The sequence below is a fragment of the Phasianus colchicus genome, chromosome 1 (genome assembly GCF_987193195.1).
Source record: "Phasianus colchicus chromosome 1, bPhaCol1.hap1.1, whole genome shotgun sequence".
In the NCBI taxonomy this organism is placed as follows: Eukaryota; Metazoa; Chordata; class Aves; order Galliformes; family Phasianidae; genus Phasianus; species Phasianus colchicus.
The window spans coordinates 107,234,633-107,250,053 of NC_143436.1; the positions used below are offsets into that span (position 1 = coordinate 107,234,633).

The 15,421-nt window shown below is 35.8% G+C and overlaps 1 protein-coding gene across 4 annotated transcripts in view; it reads left to right on the forward strand.

Moving 5' to 3' along the window:
* Positions 1-15,421, forward strand: part of ITSN1 (intersectin 1) — a 119,123-nt gene that overhangs the window by 28,705 nt on the left and 74,997 nt on the right. For 3 of the 4 annotated variants that reach the window (XM_090122025.1, XM_031612531.2, XM_031612530.2), the window contains exons 3-7: positions 3,585-3,677; positions 5,684-5,747; positions 12,300-12,460; positions 13,859-14,038; positions 14,651-14,744. In XM_090122025.1, the coding sequence (XP_089978151.1) occupies positions 3,585-3,677; positions 5,684-5,747; positions 12,300-12,460; positions 13,859-14,038; positions 14,651-14,744 (592 nt within the window). The remainder of the gene's footprint in view (positions 1-3,584; positions 3,678-5,683; positions 5,748-12,299; positions 12,461-13,858; positions 14,039-14,650; positions 14,745-15,421) is intronic. The other variant, XM_031612532.2, reaches the window with a different exon arrangement.

Here is a 15,421-nt window from a genome sequence, read left to right on the forward strand (position 1 = left end):
CTCTACCACTGTGAAAAAGCACATGAAACAAATCAGAAGAAATTTCTCTTTGCAATTGACAGCCAGAACAAGTATATAATAGGAAGCTGCCATTACTGTCTTAATTATCCATCCCTTTGGAATTACATCTTGTTTGGTGCCAGACGTACTCAGTTGTGAGCAAAGCTGGCTGCTGAAAGTTTTCATCAAATAAATTCACTGATCAAGTCCTGTAGGATACACCTCTAGATTATATAGAAAGGTATGAAAAGCTTCATTTTATCCTGATTTTCACTCTCTGAGATGAGTCATGATGTGAATGGAATCTACTGGTTTGGACTCATTTATTTCTTTGTGTTTATAGTTAGGGCTGTGCTTTCCGTGCACCCATATTTAAACACATAGATTCTTACAAAAACTCTTGTCTTCAAAGCATTTTAATCTACCATTTTCAGAGAGTTCTTATTGCATTGCAGATGGATACCAGCTTTCTTTTTTCAGCTTTATGAATTACCATTTGATCTTGCATATGTTGTCCAGGATCTTGTTAACTGTACTATATGGCTTTAAGAAGGAAGGAATTTACATTTCTTCTCATACAGCTTTTCCAATCTGGCTGCTCTACAGCGAGTAGCTTAAAATAAGCATGTGGTTAACGCAGTTTCTGGAGTATTTTTAATTTCAAACATGGTGTGAGAGATGCCTGATACAATATTTGTACTTAAACCAAATCTACCAGGCAGCATCATGCCTACTCTTAGAAAAATGACATGAAAAATCTAAGATTGTTATGAGAGGAAACAAATGGGGTTGTAAAGAAATTTTCAGTTCTTGTAGGGGAATTATTCCCCTATTCAAGAATCTGTCATTTACTGTTACCTGCAGTCGCTGTTCAAGATGCAGGTGAAATTTATGTGGTCTCCATCTGGGGAGAGCTCTTGCTCCGAATGTATAATCTCCAGTATTCACCTCCATGCAAATATAAATAATTCTAGTTTTGTTTTTATTTCACTTCTTTCTTCTTAAAGAATATTCCAGTCTTCTTGAGGAATGGGAACGGAAAGAGCACAGCACCCACCATTTAAATCGGAGTGACTCACGGACGTTCTAGAACACTGCTCATTTTAAGGATGACTGTCTAAATGAAGTGAATGTGCATAATAGGCTTTTTATAATTGTTGGGGAGAATGTGGTGTGTTCAACCTTCTGTTTATTTGTTCATGAGAAGAAAATGCCCATTTCATGTATGAGAATGCACTGCATCACTTTTGCAGATGCGATGATTGCCAAGCCTTTTATAAGAAAAGCAGCTTAGAGGGCTTGCTGCTGCCTTCAAGAATAACTTTCTGATGAGTCAGTTTTGTGGTTTGGTGGCTGCTTCCTTTGCATTCAAATATATTGCAGTGCACCGCAACTTCTACGGTGGCATCCAGGATCTGAAGACTTGATGTCTTGGTGCTGGGAAAGATCCTACTTCATTTTCTCTCCCATAGATCTCATTGTTTCCTTAAACAGCAAAAGATGGAGATGAGGCACTATCAGAGATGCCATTCATAACCCTCCTGAAGAGACTATTACACTTGCTTGACTTAGTTTCAGCTCTTTTCATGTTCATATCCCCCAGAGGAGTTCTACTGTTTTAGTACTGACCAAATCTCTATCAGGAAGAAGAAAATGCAGTCATTTGTTTTAGTTTCAGGGAATCCAGAGAAGAAAGCATTAATTTTTGTTTTGAAATAGTTAATAACATTTTTTATTATCTCAGATCAAAAGACTTCTAGTTTGGGGTTTATTTCTTTTGGGAATAGATAGGAAGAGGTTTTTTTTTTTGCTTTTTTGTGGTGTTTTCAGTGGTGGAGAGGAATACTGGAGTCATGTACACCTCAAATTGGGCTAGAGCAAGTCAGAGAATCATTACAAACACCATGGTATTTTTCTTTTACTCAAATTATATTCAAGAAATTTTCTCTGCACGTGCACCCTACTGCATCCAGCTTTTTGATCTTATGCCAGACAAGAGCAGTCATGTTTCCATTACAGGCAGATGCTCATCTGCTGTTAGTTGGCCTAGGCTGTATAGTGGTCATAAAGTCTTGGCACCAATTTTTTTCTCCTGCCAGAAGTTTGCAGGGGAAATTATTGCTTATACTAACTGTTGTGTTTTGGAACATTCATATTTAAAGTACAATCCAATTTAATTCATACAGGCAGCACAACACTGAAAGCTGTTTACAGTGCCTCTATTTCTTCGGAGTACTCCTGAATAAATGAATGTCCTTTCTTTGAATGAGTTATTATCAACCTGCCTTCTTCTAGAAATTCATAGATTATCTGAAGCAGAGACGAGAATTTGTTACCAAAAATGTAGCTTTTATGTAATTAATGAAAATTAACATTTAAAAGGATGTTTCTCTCCCAGTTGTCCATTTCATTTTCTCTCAAAGTACATTTTGCCGCATGAAAGTTTTTAACTAGAAGACATTTAGGAGGCAGGAAATCTTCCTGTTCCTCTTATCTGCTGAGTTTGTTTCTGCTTCACCCTGCAAGCAGTTTGAAATGCTTGCTGTAGAGATTTGTGGGCTCTACTGCCTGAAATTGAGTCTCTGAGAGTTTAGTGCTGAGACAGAGTGAATGTTAACTCTCCTCTTTATTCCCACAAAACAGTAATTCCATTAACTTAGATGCCTTCAGATCATTGCATGTGTATGCAGTAGGAGTTACAGGAAGTTGCATCAGCATAAAATACTTATCAGGATGTTGAAATCATAATTTGTTACTGGTCTATAAATTGTTGGGACGAGTCTGCAATACATTATTAGTGAAATGTCTGGAAGAGGGGAGAAACTGGTGAAAAAATGGAAGTAGAACTAAGGAATGCGTTGTTGGAGCATAGTCCTGCAGAAGGTGTAGTAAATCTCAATGCAAACTAAGTACTCACTTCCAACTTACAAGCATGGTGTGAAGAATCTGGGCTGCGTAACATGATCTGATTACTCAGACTTCTCAGTTTCAAAGAAAGGATGAGTGTACTCCTGAACTGTTTCCCAAATGGTGCTATTGTTGCCTGTGAAAATTGTTAGCTGTCTTGTTGCATCACACTTCTCCTGGACAAGTATGGAGTTCTCCTCTTACAAGAGTACAGAACTACATAATACACATCTCAGGAATTGACGTACATTTTCAGTTAGAAGAACTTGAATTGTGTGGTATGTGCTCTTTGAGACAGGTGGCCCCCTGCCCGTTGAATATTTAGTTTTGTGACTTTTCTGTGTTATATCCTCTGATGTTGTCTTTTAACAGCCCATTTTAAAGTTTGATTGTGCTTTAGGTAGCCTGGTTGTGACTTAAGATTCCCCTGAGCCGCGTGAGTGAATCAGTGCTCAGCAGTCATCCTAATTTGTTAACATGTAGTTCTACTATGATCACAAGTACCAACTAGCTGTTTAAGAATTCATAGAGCTCTCAGCTAGAGACTTTGGAGGAATAACTTTGGTATATTTGTATGTTGTTTTCATAGGTCCGATATGGGATGATATACTCAGAAATAGGGAAGGTTTTTTTAGACAATATTTTTTAATTATATTTCTCCATCTCTTTTCAACTAGGCAACCTGGATATCTGGGCTATTACTGTGGAGGAGAGAGCTAAACATGATCAACAGTTCCACAGTCTGAAACCAATATCTGGATTTATCACTGGTAATGGAAGAGATTTCACTTCTAATTTCATTTAATTGCATCTTAGGTAATGAGCCTAAGTATGTACAGAGCTGCCTAGGAGAAAATAGGGCATAAGAATTTAGAAAATTGAACATCTCTTGTTCACTTTGCATCACTTTGTTATTTGTATGCCTCACTGTTGACGCTACCATTTCTGATATTATACTATATACAGACACTATTCCTGGTTTATGCCACTTGATTTTTAAGTACAATTAAAATTGTTTTAACTGGCTTTAAAAGCAGTTCTGTTGTGTAGAGCCAGCTGTTACTGTAGTAACAATTCAGGATGTGGAATCACCTCGATACATGGTAATACTTATAGTGTTTCTCATGTCCTTAATGAAGTAACACACTATCCTGAGTCTGGCTGAGATGGAATTAAACTTCTTCATGGTAGCCCATATGGTGCTATGTTTTGCATTTGTGAAAAGCAAAATATTAAAGCAGCATTAATAACACCACTTCAGCTATTGCTGACCAGTGCTTACATGGCCTCAAGGCTTTGTTTGTTTCTCATGCTGCCCCCTGCAATAAGTAGGCTGGGGGTGGATAATAAGTTGCGAGGGGATACTGCCAGTCAGTTGTCTTAAACCAACCAGAGACATATGCTGTACTGGTGTGCTCAACAAAAACAACAAAAAAATAGGATTATGAGGGTTCAGTTGTCTTCCAAAGTTGCTGTTGCTCAGAAACAGGCTGGGCACTGGTTGCCTGTGGGAGGAGCTGAGAGATTTACCTGTGTACTGCTTGTATTTTTTTTTTTCCACATTTCAGTTGTCTGTATCTTGACCAACAAGCTTCCCAAGTTTTCACACTTTTCCAATTTCCTCTCATCCTGTTGTGTGGAGGGAAATGACTGAATGATGGTGTGGGTCTTAATTTCTGCCCAGGAACAACCTGTTACACTAACATACCAAGAGAATAAGAAGTCTATTCATAAAATTTGTCAATTTAACTGAAGTCTGATTCAGAAACTGCGCATAAAATAGTGAAGTCGATGTGGATGACCTCTTAAAAAAATCTAAATGGCAAAAATTGGTATAAATTGTGGGAGGCAAGGCTGAAGTAAAGGCTGCACTGTTCCCACTAATTTTTCATTAAAACCCACTGTCTGCTATTTTTGTTTGTTTTGTTTTACTACATTAAAAAACCTTCAGTCCTACCTAAACTCTTACACTCAGTGGAAGTATGAGGCATATTGTACCTTTTTTTGCTGTCCACTCCATCAAACAAATTTCCAGAGTATCAGATCAGCATCACACATCACACTAGTGCATACCTCCAGTTTTATTGTTTCTGCTCTGTTATGTGACAGACTTGATATAAAATCTGTTACGGTTCAGTGTGCAAGTTAGTACTGTTTTTATTGACCTCTTCTGATATTTAGTGCTATTTCTAGTTTGTTTACAAATCTCCTTTACAGGTCACAACATTTCCAAGTGCCCGATTTTTTTGTAATTGTTTTTCTGTCCTTACTTTTAATTCATACTTGGAAAAATGAAATCTGCTATTACTTTCTTTAAAGGTTGCATGTCAGACCCACATCAGGATGAAGACCATTTTAGTTAGTTAGAGCCAGCTGACTGGCATGGTACTAACAAAAAATCAGGAAGTTTGTATTGGTATAAACCTTCTTGGGAAGAAACATTTTTCTTTTTTCTCCCTAAGAGTATGTTGCTCAAAGAGAGCCATTGACACAGATAAGGGACTGTGAGTTTCCCGTTATCCTGAATGTTTATGTCCTGTTGTCTTCAGGTGGTGCTGACTGTTGCAGAGTGAAACAGCACACACTTGTTGGAAATATCTTGTAGGTTCTCAAGTGACAAACCCAATTTAAATCTCTTGTTCTGTTTGTAGGTGTAGCATTAAGTATTTATGGCTTTACTGTTGCTTCTGATTTAGATATTTTGATTCATAATTTCTTACTTACTCTTACATGAATTTTTAGCATTTTCTGAAATGATGTCCTATTTATTTTATAGGTGATCAAGCTCGAAACTTTTTTTTTCAGTCTGGGTTACCTCAGCCGGTGTTAGCACAGATATGGTGAGTATATGCAGTGGGGGAACATTGTAGTTGTCAGTGTGAAGCTTATTAGTTCAGACTTGGACACTAATAATATTCTATATACTGGCATTTAAAATTTAATTTAAAATTAAAACATTCTGTCGTGTGCGCTTCCTGAAGTGCAAATATGCTTTCTAGTATAATTTAGCATGAGTTTTTAAGTTACTTTTTCAGCTATTGGAAGTAGCCATCCTACAAATGGCATTTCTGAAGTTAGTGATTTGGAAACTTCATTTCAAACCACTAAAAGCTTTCTGCTTTGTTAAAACTTCACTAACAGAATTATTAAGCATAGTAAGTAGTAGTAACTCCAACAAAATTTGTTACTAAATTAAGATTGGCAGTAGACTGTGTCTGTTGTAGTTAGAAATACAGTTTGAAATCTTGAAATTTTTACTATTTCTTGGTGAATTTAAGTATCTTAAAATGTACATTGCTGTATATTACGCATCACAGACATTTCTACGGTCTCCCAGTTCTTCATGCTGGAGAATTTCCTCTCCAAATTACATGAACCTTCTGGATTCAGAAATGCTAACTTATATAGGCTGTTCATAATTTTCATCAGTTGTGTTACTGCAGGAACTTTCTAGATTGGAAAAAGCTACAAGAGCAACTTTTGTCAAATGTGTTATTTTTTTCTCTGATGTTAAACGTTGAAAAGAGAGAGTGGTTTATTGCACTTACAAGAACTTCTTGTGGTAATAAGGGCTTCTAAAGGCAGAATCTTACACAGAATGGAGAAGGAATGTTATTTTCATTCAAGAAAAACATTTGCTTTGGAAATATGTGTGCTTTAAAGAAGGGCTGAGTTTACATGGCTTTTAAATAAATAGTTTATTTTGGTTTCAAATTACTTTTATCTTACAAATATCAAATCTGATCTGGTTACCTTAGTTGCAGGGAGACTCAGTGAAAGTTCAAATGTCCCTGTGGAACTTCTCTTGCCTCTTAATTAAAAAGCAAAAGAAGTTTTGTCTTAAACAAAAAAGCCTTTCTCCAAAATCATTCCATAGGCATGAGCTTTAAATAGGTGTTAACAAAACTAAATAGTTGTAAATAGTCTGACTTAAAAATCTCTTCCTCTCTGAATTATTCAGTTTTTCAGCCTCTTGAGAGGGAGAGAATCATTCCACTAGTTCTGTAGTTGTCATAGAGACAAGACCTGAACTTGCACAATTTTTAAATAAAGCTGAACTAAAACTTATTCATGCTGCCTTTGTAAGTCATACAAAACAATGTAGATATCTCTCCTTTTCACCATCTCTTCTTTTTTCAATTATCTCTGAATTAAGAGAAGTAATTACCTAAGTTAAAATCTAGATCACTTGTATGTATTCTCAGTTGGAATTAGAGTAACCAAGTAAGACAATGTTTGCATAGCTGTTATAAAAATAAGAATCCTTAAAAAAAATTAAAGAAAAATAAAAAGAGAAAAAGAAAAGATGAAAAGAAAATCCTTATTTTCCCACCACTTGAATTATTTAACTCTTTTGATGAATCGGTGGATGCTTGTAACCTCCCATGTATTAATACTGTCCCACAGAAACAATAGCAGTCAGACTGTTTAGTGACACGAAGTCCATTCCAGTCGCCGAAGGATGTCACAGTATGTTCCAGACCACACTGAAAAATGTGGATCATTGTTTGCTTTAACTGCCAGGGTTAAGACTTGGAAGTGGCACACTTGCTTTGTGAATCTAGAAGTGAATAGCAGTATCCTAAAGTTAACTATAATGAATTTGAGCAACTTATACAAATCTTCCAATTGCTTTTCTCATCCTAGAAATGTGGAATTGTATGTATGTTGAGTGTTGCAAGCATTTTCCTATTTTTAATGATTCTATTTACTTGAATACAGCTTATTATATCAATAGCAGATGCAGACAAGAGCATAGTATTTGTTTTGTAAAGGAATCTTATCTGTCTGTGTGACAGATAATAGAATCGTGTCTATGTGTAAATAAGCCTATGCTAATAGAAAGTTTTGTCTGTTTTGTTGGCTGTGGAAGTTCTTACGTAGAAAAACACAACTGGGAAAGGAATTGTGGAGGGGATTGGCCTGATGAGTGACTGGCCAGCTTTTTGCAGAAAAAGCAAGCCCTCTGTGAATTTCCAAACATATTATCTCTTGAGAGAGAGTTTTGTTTTAGTGAGCAGTGTAATGACAGTAGCTATCTTATGTTTTAATTTTAAATAAAACTAAACTGCCATTTTTTTTTATCATGGAAAAACACTTCAAAAAACACCAGCTAGCTGAAGCATCAGTTAAATGTCTTCTTCAGGGGCTGCTTTGAGGATATTCTGCAGTTGGTGGAACTGTTTTCTGAGATGCACCTCCAAAGAGTATATCTTATTTTAATTTCTGCTCTTAGTCAAAGCTTCCCTAGAATTCATATTCCTTAAAAACAGTAGTACCATCTTTTCTGGCACAGAGAATTCCTATGTCCCTTCTACTCAATATTCATGTCAGAAAGAAATTTCTGGGTCCTCAATGTAGCAAATTAGTGGCATTATTATGGTCTGTCATGTATGGTACTATTCTGTCCTTTTTAAACTTTGTAATATGCCAAGCTGGTAATCTATTAAGAAGCCTCTAAGTAAGCTTTGAATCAAGAGTGCAATGGCTTGAAAGATAGCTGTTTCTAAGTAGGTTATAATCTGGCTTTCTTCTAAAGCTCTCCTGAGTGGTGGCCTTTAAAAGCATTTTCTGTGTAGCCTGTCTCTCTTGAATTAAATGGGAACGAAAGTAATCAATGCCAGCTGCTTTCATCCATTTGGAGTTATTTGTTTTATTTGGGACAAACTAAAGCCACTGGTTGACACTACTTTTCCCAGACATAGGCTTCCTTCACAAGTTCACAACTTATTTTCATGGAGATAGATATTTTGTAGCCTAATAATAAGCGCATTTGAAAGAAAAAAAAGTGCTTGAGCGCTTAGTTTCTACCTTTCTTCGATGCAGAAATAATCAAGTTGTTTCTGCATTCTGCAGAACAGAAGAGAAAAAAGCAGGGAGAGATTTGTAGGGAAAGAATCTGATCAGCACCTGAAATCAAGCATTGTGATGAGAAGCCCACTGTAATTTTTATCATTAGAAAAACTCTGTTGTAAGCACAGGCATGTGTATGAAATATAATCAATATTTAGTCAATGTTTAATCCATTTACTGCTCTCCACAGGTTTCCGGCCAGACGTTAAGTGAAACAAATTTAAGGACATTACATTCTTCCAAATTTCATTATAAGCAGAACAGTGTAATTAGGTAGTGTTTACTGTCAGCCACTTGCTGCCTTGAAGGTGATGTTTATTCAAAAGTAGCACTGTAATCTAACAGTATGACAACTAGGTTCAATCATTAGAAATGCAACTTTGTCCTGTGTATTCACTAAAGATTTTGCTAGAAAAGAGCTGATTTTGTTAACAGGCTGTAAAAACTGGTATAAATTTTGTAGCATGTACTTTATTTTTTTTCACTGAAATTCATACACTTCAATTAACTAACAAAGTCACTGATGCAGAATAAGCGAGCTGAACCAGCAATAAGGCTGGTGCATGTTAAAGTTTCTTAATACTGTCAGTTAATATTTTCTCACGTTGAATGCAAAGGCTTACGTGTTCTTACAATACGTAGTGTCTGTAGAATCGAGGTTGCCTACAGTAGAACTTATTACTCTTATGCATTTTCATTGCCTTGTATTTCACCATGCCTTTGCTTCAGTGATGAAAGGCCTTCAATTGTATAAATCAATGTAGTTGCTTATTCGTAGAAGGCACTTAAGTTGAATAAATAAGACAATTATAAATAAATCTTTGCTTAAATGCAGAGATGTAAGGAACATACAAACTATTAGTTTGAGTTGTCAGTGCTAGTTGGTCCCAGTGGAGCTGGCTGACTCCTCCATGTGTTGAGGAAGGTGTCTCCTTTGGGAGGACTACTGGCTAATTGGAGTGCAGTCAAAAACCTGCTAGAATAGGTTTCTCCAGACTCTTTTCTCTGACATTGTATGAACATCTGCACGTCTTCTAGCTATATAAACCTGTTTTTTGTTCTCCCTTTTCCACTAGGCATCCGACAGAAAAATGACTAAGCAATCACTGAACTAAATTTTCATTAAAAAAACGCACATTTTCCCTACTGATATTTTTGTGTTTTCTTTAGTTGCCTTCAGAAATGTGTGGTGTCTGCTTGTAAGCATCAATTAAATGAAACTAATTATCTTCTCCTAGCTTCCATTGTTTTTTTAACACTCTTTATTTTCTAATGAAGTTCTTACCCTGTTTGTTTATTGTATGTTGGCTTAATTTCTAATTCAGAGCCCAAGAAGAGAGCATCTCAGAAAATAAATTTAGTATTTAAGTTTCTGACATTCTCACTCTCCACGTAACCTTTTTCATCTTCACCTGTGAATATTTCAGGCTTGTAAGACTTGCAGTATATTTTTCTCCCAAGTGAGACTTTTAGAAGTCTGACATCACTGTTCATAGGTGGTAACGAATGTATATAAGCTGTTTTGGGTCTGAAAAGAAAAATGTATTTGAGGAAGCAAATTAAAATATCCTGAGAAATACTGTTCCTTATAAGCCCAAGTGATTGTTTTGGCCACATTTATTATTTACTATTACTGCAGTCTAACCTTGCTACTTCCTTTGCCTTCACTGGGATTCTCTCACTCATTTCTGCAAGTTGCATGAAAACAAAAGTATTACATTTCTGTTTTACTTTAGCCAGCCCATTGCTTCAGGTGGTACCAATATTTTATTTGCTCTTTGTGGAGGAGTGGTCAGAGGCTGAGACTCCAGAGCAGTGGTGCTCTGCAAGGAAGAGATACTCATTCTAAAGTTGTACCGCTCTTGGTCCAGTTTTGCCATGCTAGTTTTGTCTTTTCGTTTTGCTGGTTGCACTACTAGATATGAAGTCTGACTACTGAAATAAGCTACTTTTAACTGAATATTAGTGAAATGAATCACTTACTAAGCTGTGAAACTTGAATCCAAATTGCATTATGTTGTGTGGATCCCAGAACCAATTTTGACTACAAGTTTGGGCTTTCAAAGGCTATGTGGAATTAAAGCAAAGTTTAAAGTTACTGAAAAGCAGACAGCTTTGATATGTAAATTAAATTTCATTGTGACATAGAGCTTCAGAAGACAACATTTAGACATTCACACAGCCAAAACTTGTTCCTGAATGGAATGTATGCATTAATTCAGTATTTTAGAGGGAGTGGTGTAATGCACACTTTTCTTTCTGACTGTAAGTCCCAGCTTCTCTCTCAGTTCACTCTTAAGACTTTCATCTTTAATTAATGCTGGCAGATTCTTGGTAGTGTTACTTTATTTTACTCTACCATGGTCAGAAGGTTGCTACACTGGTGAAAATGTCTTGAAAATATTAGTTTTTCTAGTTTTCACAAAATGCTGGCAGTCTAAACCAGGGTAAATGCTTAAGATGTGGTGGATCTGCTGAGATCCTAGGTTTCTTTTCTTTTTGACATGGACTGGGAACGTTTTCATTACTTTGAATGCTATGCCACTGTGTTTACCAGAATGCCTACTTGTTTAAATATCAATTATAAATATTTGTCAGTTTATTGCAGTACTGTTTTGATAACTTTTGACATACGTGTGTGTATTTGTCGATGGAGATAGAAATAAAAATCCTAAAAATAAAAAATTCTAAAAATAAAAATCAGTCCTTTGCACTGTCCATGACTTGTAAATGTTTGCGTGAACTTAAAAATGTATATTATTAAAGTACTGAAATGTGTACTTCTTCAAATAAATGTGTATTCTTCAAATAAATACAAAAAATAAGCATAATTTGAAAATTTAAGCTTACATCTGATTACATCATTAATATGCATTTACTGTGGTTTTTTTTGTTTTTTTTTTTTTTGTTTGCAACTGCAGGAGCTAACATTCTTCCTTCTTCTCCCCCTTCCCTCACTCCCATTCCATGCTGAGCACTGTTTTCTTAACCATGGAATGAGAACACTAAACAAGACAGTTTAAGTCAGACTGCTCTGAATGAAAGCCTACACAAGACCTAGTCTCTATGTTTTATCTTTTGTACTATTTTTTATGTGGAAAACTGTTTGTACACATAATGGTGTTGAGTAAAAATGCACAAATTTAAAGTATATTTTGTTGTAAGTGTAGCTGAAGTACTAATTTGCAGACTCAGTCATATGATTATCTGTGTTTCTGTTTGTAGTGCCATTTAGTTTTGTGTGATTTTGAAAAGTTTTTGTACAGATACATTAATCCTTTCTCTCTGTTTGCTGTGTTGTAATTCCTCCAGGAGTTCAAAAGTGACTTTAAAACTATTCAGTAATCACTCCAAGAAAGAAATCAAGAAGCTCTTGGTTTAAACAATGTCTAGTTTGATAACTGTTTTTACCCTGGCATGATTATTTTTGAATGAATTTTAATTAGTCTTGAATATACAGGTCTTTTTGTGCATGCTTTTAGGTCAGTCCTAAAGATCATAATTTAAGAATCTAACTGTGAAAATTGTGTATTTTATAGGGCTTTAGCTGACATGAACAATGATGGAAGGATGGATCAGCTGGAGTTTTCAATAGCTATGAAACTTATCAAATTAAAACTACAAGGCTATCAACTCCCATCTGCGCTGCCTCCTGTCATGAAGCAGCCACCTATTGCTCTATCTAGTGCACCAGGGTTTGGTAAGCTCTTCATTGTCCTTCTAGTTAGCAACCTAATTTTAATTTGATTTTCATTTTGCAGTTTCTGAAACAACAATGCTTGGACTCAAAAACAAAGGCTTTCATTTGCATGCACATGCTAAAAGAAGAATGTCAGTGAACTTTGAACATCCAACTATGCTGTACAAAATAAGCTGAAGTCCTGTTTGCTTCAGGTCTTTGACTGCTCCCTGTATGTTCCAAATAAAAAGGAGATGGCAGTGTTAATCTCTTTTCTTGGGTGATGAGGGATAGCACATGAGAAAATAATCTTAAGTTTTATCAGGGGAGACTTAGATTGGATGTCAGAAAGAATTTCTTTCTGAAGAGGATGGTCAAACACTGGAACAGGCTGCCCAGGAAGTGGAGTCCCCACCTCTGGTTATATTCTAGAAACGATGGATGTGGCACTAAGGGATGTGGTTTAGAGATGGGATTTGGTAGGTCCAGCTGAGGCTTGGACTTGATGGTCTTGAAGGTCTTTTCCAACAGAAGTGATTCTACAATTCTATGTTGAAAATATCTAAATGAAGCTGAACCTCATGTTTTATACTTTGATATTTTGTCATAATGAGAGGTTCTTTATCTTTCTGATTCAGTCATTGTTGTGACTGTAGTTGATGGATGCCTGAGAATTACTAGCATTAAGAAAAGTCCTATTTAGTAAGTTATCACTTCCATAATTTTACAGTTTTGATTACTGGCTAAGAAGTAAGTGAAATTGAACAGAACAAATACTGCTCTAAATAAGAAAAGGTATAATAAAATCAGCTCCCCAAGAAATGTAGCAAAATCCATGATTTTCTTTTTTGTTATTTACTATAAACTCAGCTGCTTGCACGCATCCTCATTCTTCCCATTGGCATGACTGGACCTCCTTAACCTCCTTGTTATCCATACAACTGTGCTTACACCTAAAATACCTCATTACTATGCTTTATCTGATTAGCTTTGCACTGTTTCATCTTCACAATAGTCTGCAAGCAATTATCCCAGAGCTTGTTCTTTTCAGCTGTGGCTAAACGTAGACTTTGGGTTCATTATTCACTGGAACCTGACAGTATTACTCTTCATTTAGTTCAAGGCAAGCAGTTGTTTTCTTCAGCAAATGCTAATTAATTTTTTTTTGGTCAGTGTTGCATTCAATGTGGTCTTAAATGCTTACATTATAAAATGGTATTTTGTTCCCTCTACATTGTTTTATGTTCCCCTGCCATGCTAATGGTGCAGCGGATTGTAAGAGTGTGTGAAAGTTTCCATTTCAATTCACTGTTTAATCCTGTGTTTACTTCCTGGAGTGCAGGCTGCCATTAAATTTTTATACCATGTTGGGAGTCTCCAAATTAGAAAAAAAAAAATGTCTCCTTTTCTCCCCCATAGGTATTGGGGGCATTGCCAGCATGCCATCTCTTACAACTGTTGCCCCAGTGCCAATGGCATCTATTCCAGTAGTAGGAATGTCTCCGCCATTAGTATCTTCTGTTCCTGCAGCAGCAGTGCCTCCCCTGGCTAATGGAGCTCCTGCTGTTATACAGCCTCTGCCTGCTTTTGCTCATCCTGGTATGCTACATACTGAACCTCTGTGTACAATCTTGCTTTTAACAAATCGTTTTGCCATTTTCTTTAAATCCAGAGGAAAACATACATGAAATTAGCCATTCTAACTTACTTTAAAGAATGAGTTGGGTTAAGGACTGTAATTTGATTTAGCCCAATGTAATTGTTTAGCAGACTCGTATGAAAGTTAAAATAAGGCATGTGGAACATAGAGTACTGTAACAGTCAGTCACGTTGAGCAATGGTGTGATAAATCAAGCTTGCCTGTAAACTGTTGACTAGAAATCAGACCTCTGCTCCCTGTTTATAACTACAGAAGTACTGCTGTTTGTTGGTATTATTTTAAAGTAGTGGAATATAAGTTCTATCATTAATTGTAATATAATTTGGTATCAAGAGTGTATACATAAAAATACAAATGTAAGAAAACGTGAGAAAAGCACCTATGTGTTTTCAGTCTTCTGTTAGACACTGCTTATTTCTCTTAATATTTTTTAAGTCACACTATCAAAAGAACCATAATGCTTTTTTTGATGTTAGGAACTAAAGGAATGTCATTGAAATTACACACTTTAAAAAGTTTGTCCTAAATATCTGTGATACCTTATTTTACAGCCACATTGCCAAAGAGTTCTTCCTTTAGTAGATCTGGTCCAGGATCGCAGCTGAACACAAAACTGCAAAAGGCACAATCATTTGACGTGGCTAGGTAAGTTGGTGTTGAGTGAGTGGATGTGTCTTCTTCCTCATAGTTGGAAGAACTATTTCTCTTTAACAGAACTATTCTCTGAAAAAAATACTTGTAGAAATCGATTCCCACTGAGATACTGCTTCAGGATTTTGTAGCATGCTGTGGTTTTTCAAAGAATGCTGCATGAATACTGAACCACTGAAATGTAGTAAGCTGTTGCAGTATGCGTTGATGCTATTTGCAAGCCCTTGAAAACTTAGTTTTTAGAAAAGCATTTGATTCTGTAAACATAGCGTGTATTGTTCAGTACTGCACAGACACTCCTCATTTTAGCATGGAAACATAAGTAAAATTCTTTAAAATTAGCAAGTAGGATTGCTTTTTAAAAGAAATATATTAAATATTTCTTATATTTTAAATGAACTTCACAAAAGTATTTGTTACATGTACTCAAAAGTTGCTCGTTAAAAATCACCTAAAGAACTTTAAATGTATTTCAAGGCCTAGAAGAAAGTATGGTTAGGCAAAATATATTTTATTGTCACCTGTAGAAACGTATCTAATAATTTCTTCAGAAGAGATAAGATGGTAATTTTGCCAAAATATTCATTATTGGAAGAGCTAAATCCATTAAATTGGAATTAGAAGTTGAAGAGGTGGCTTTTTTTCTAGCTGCGATTTAGTTTTGATTTGGA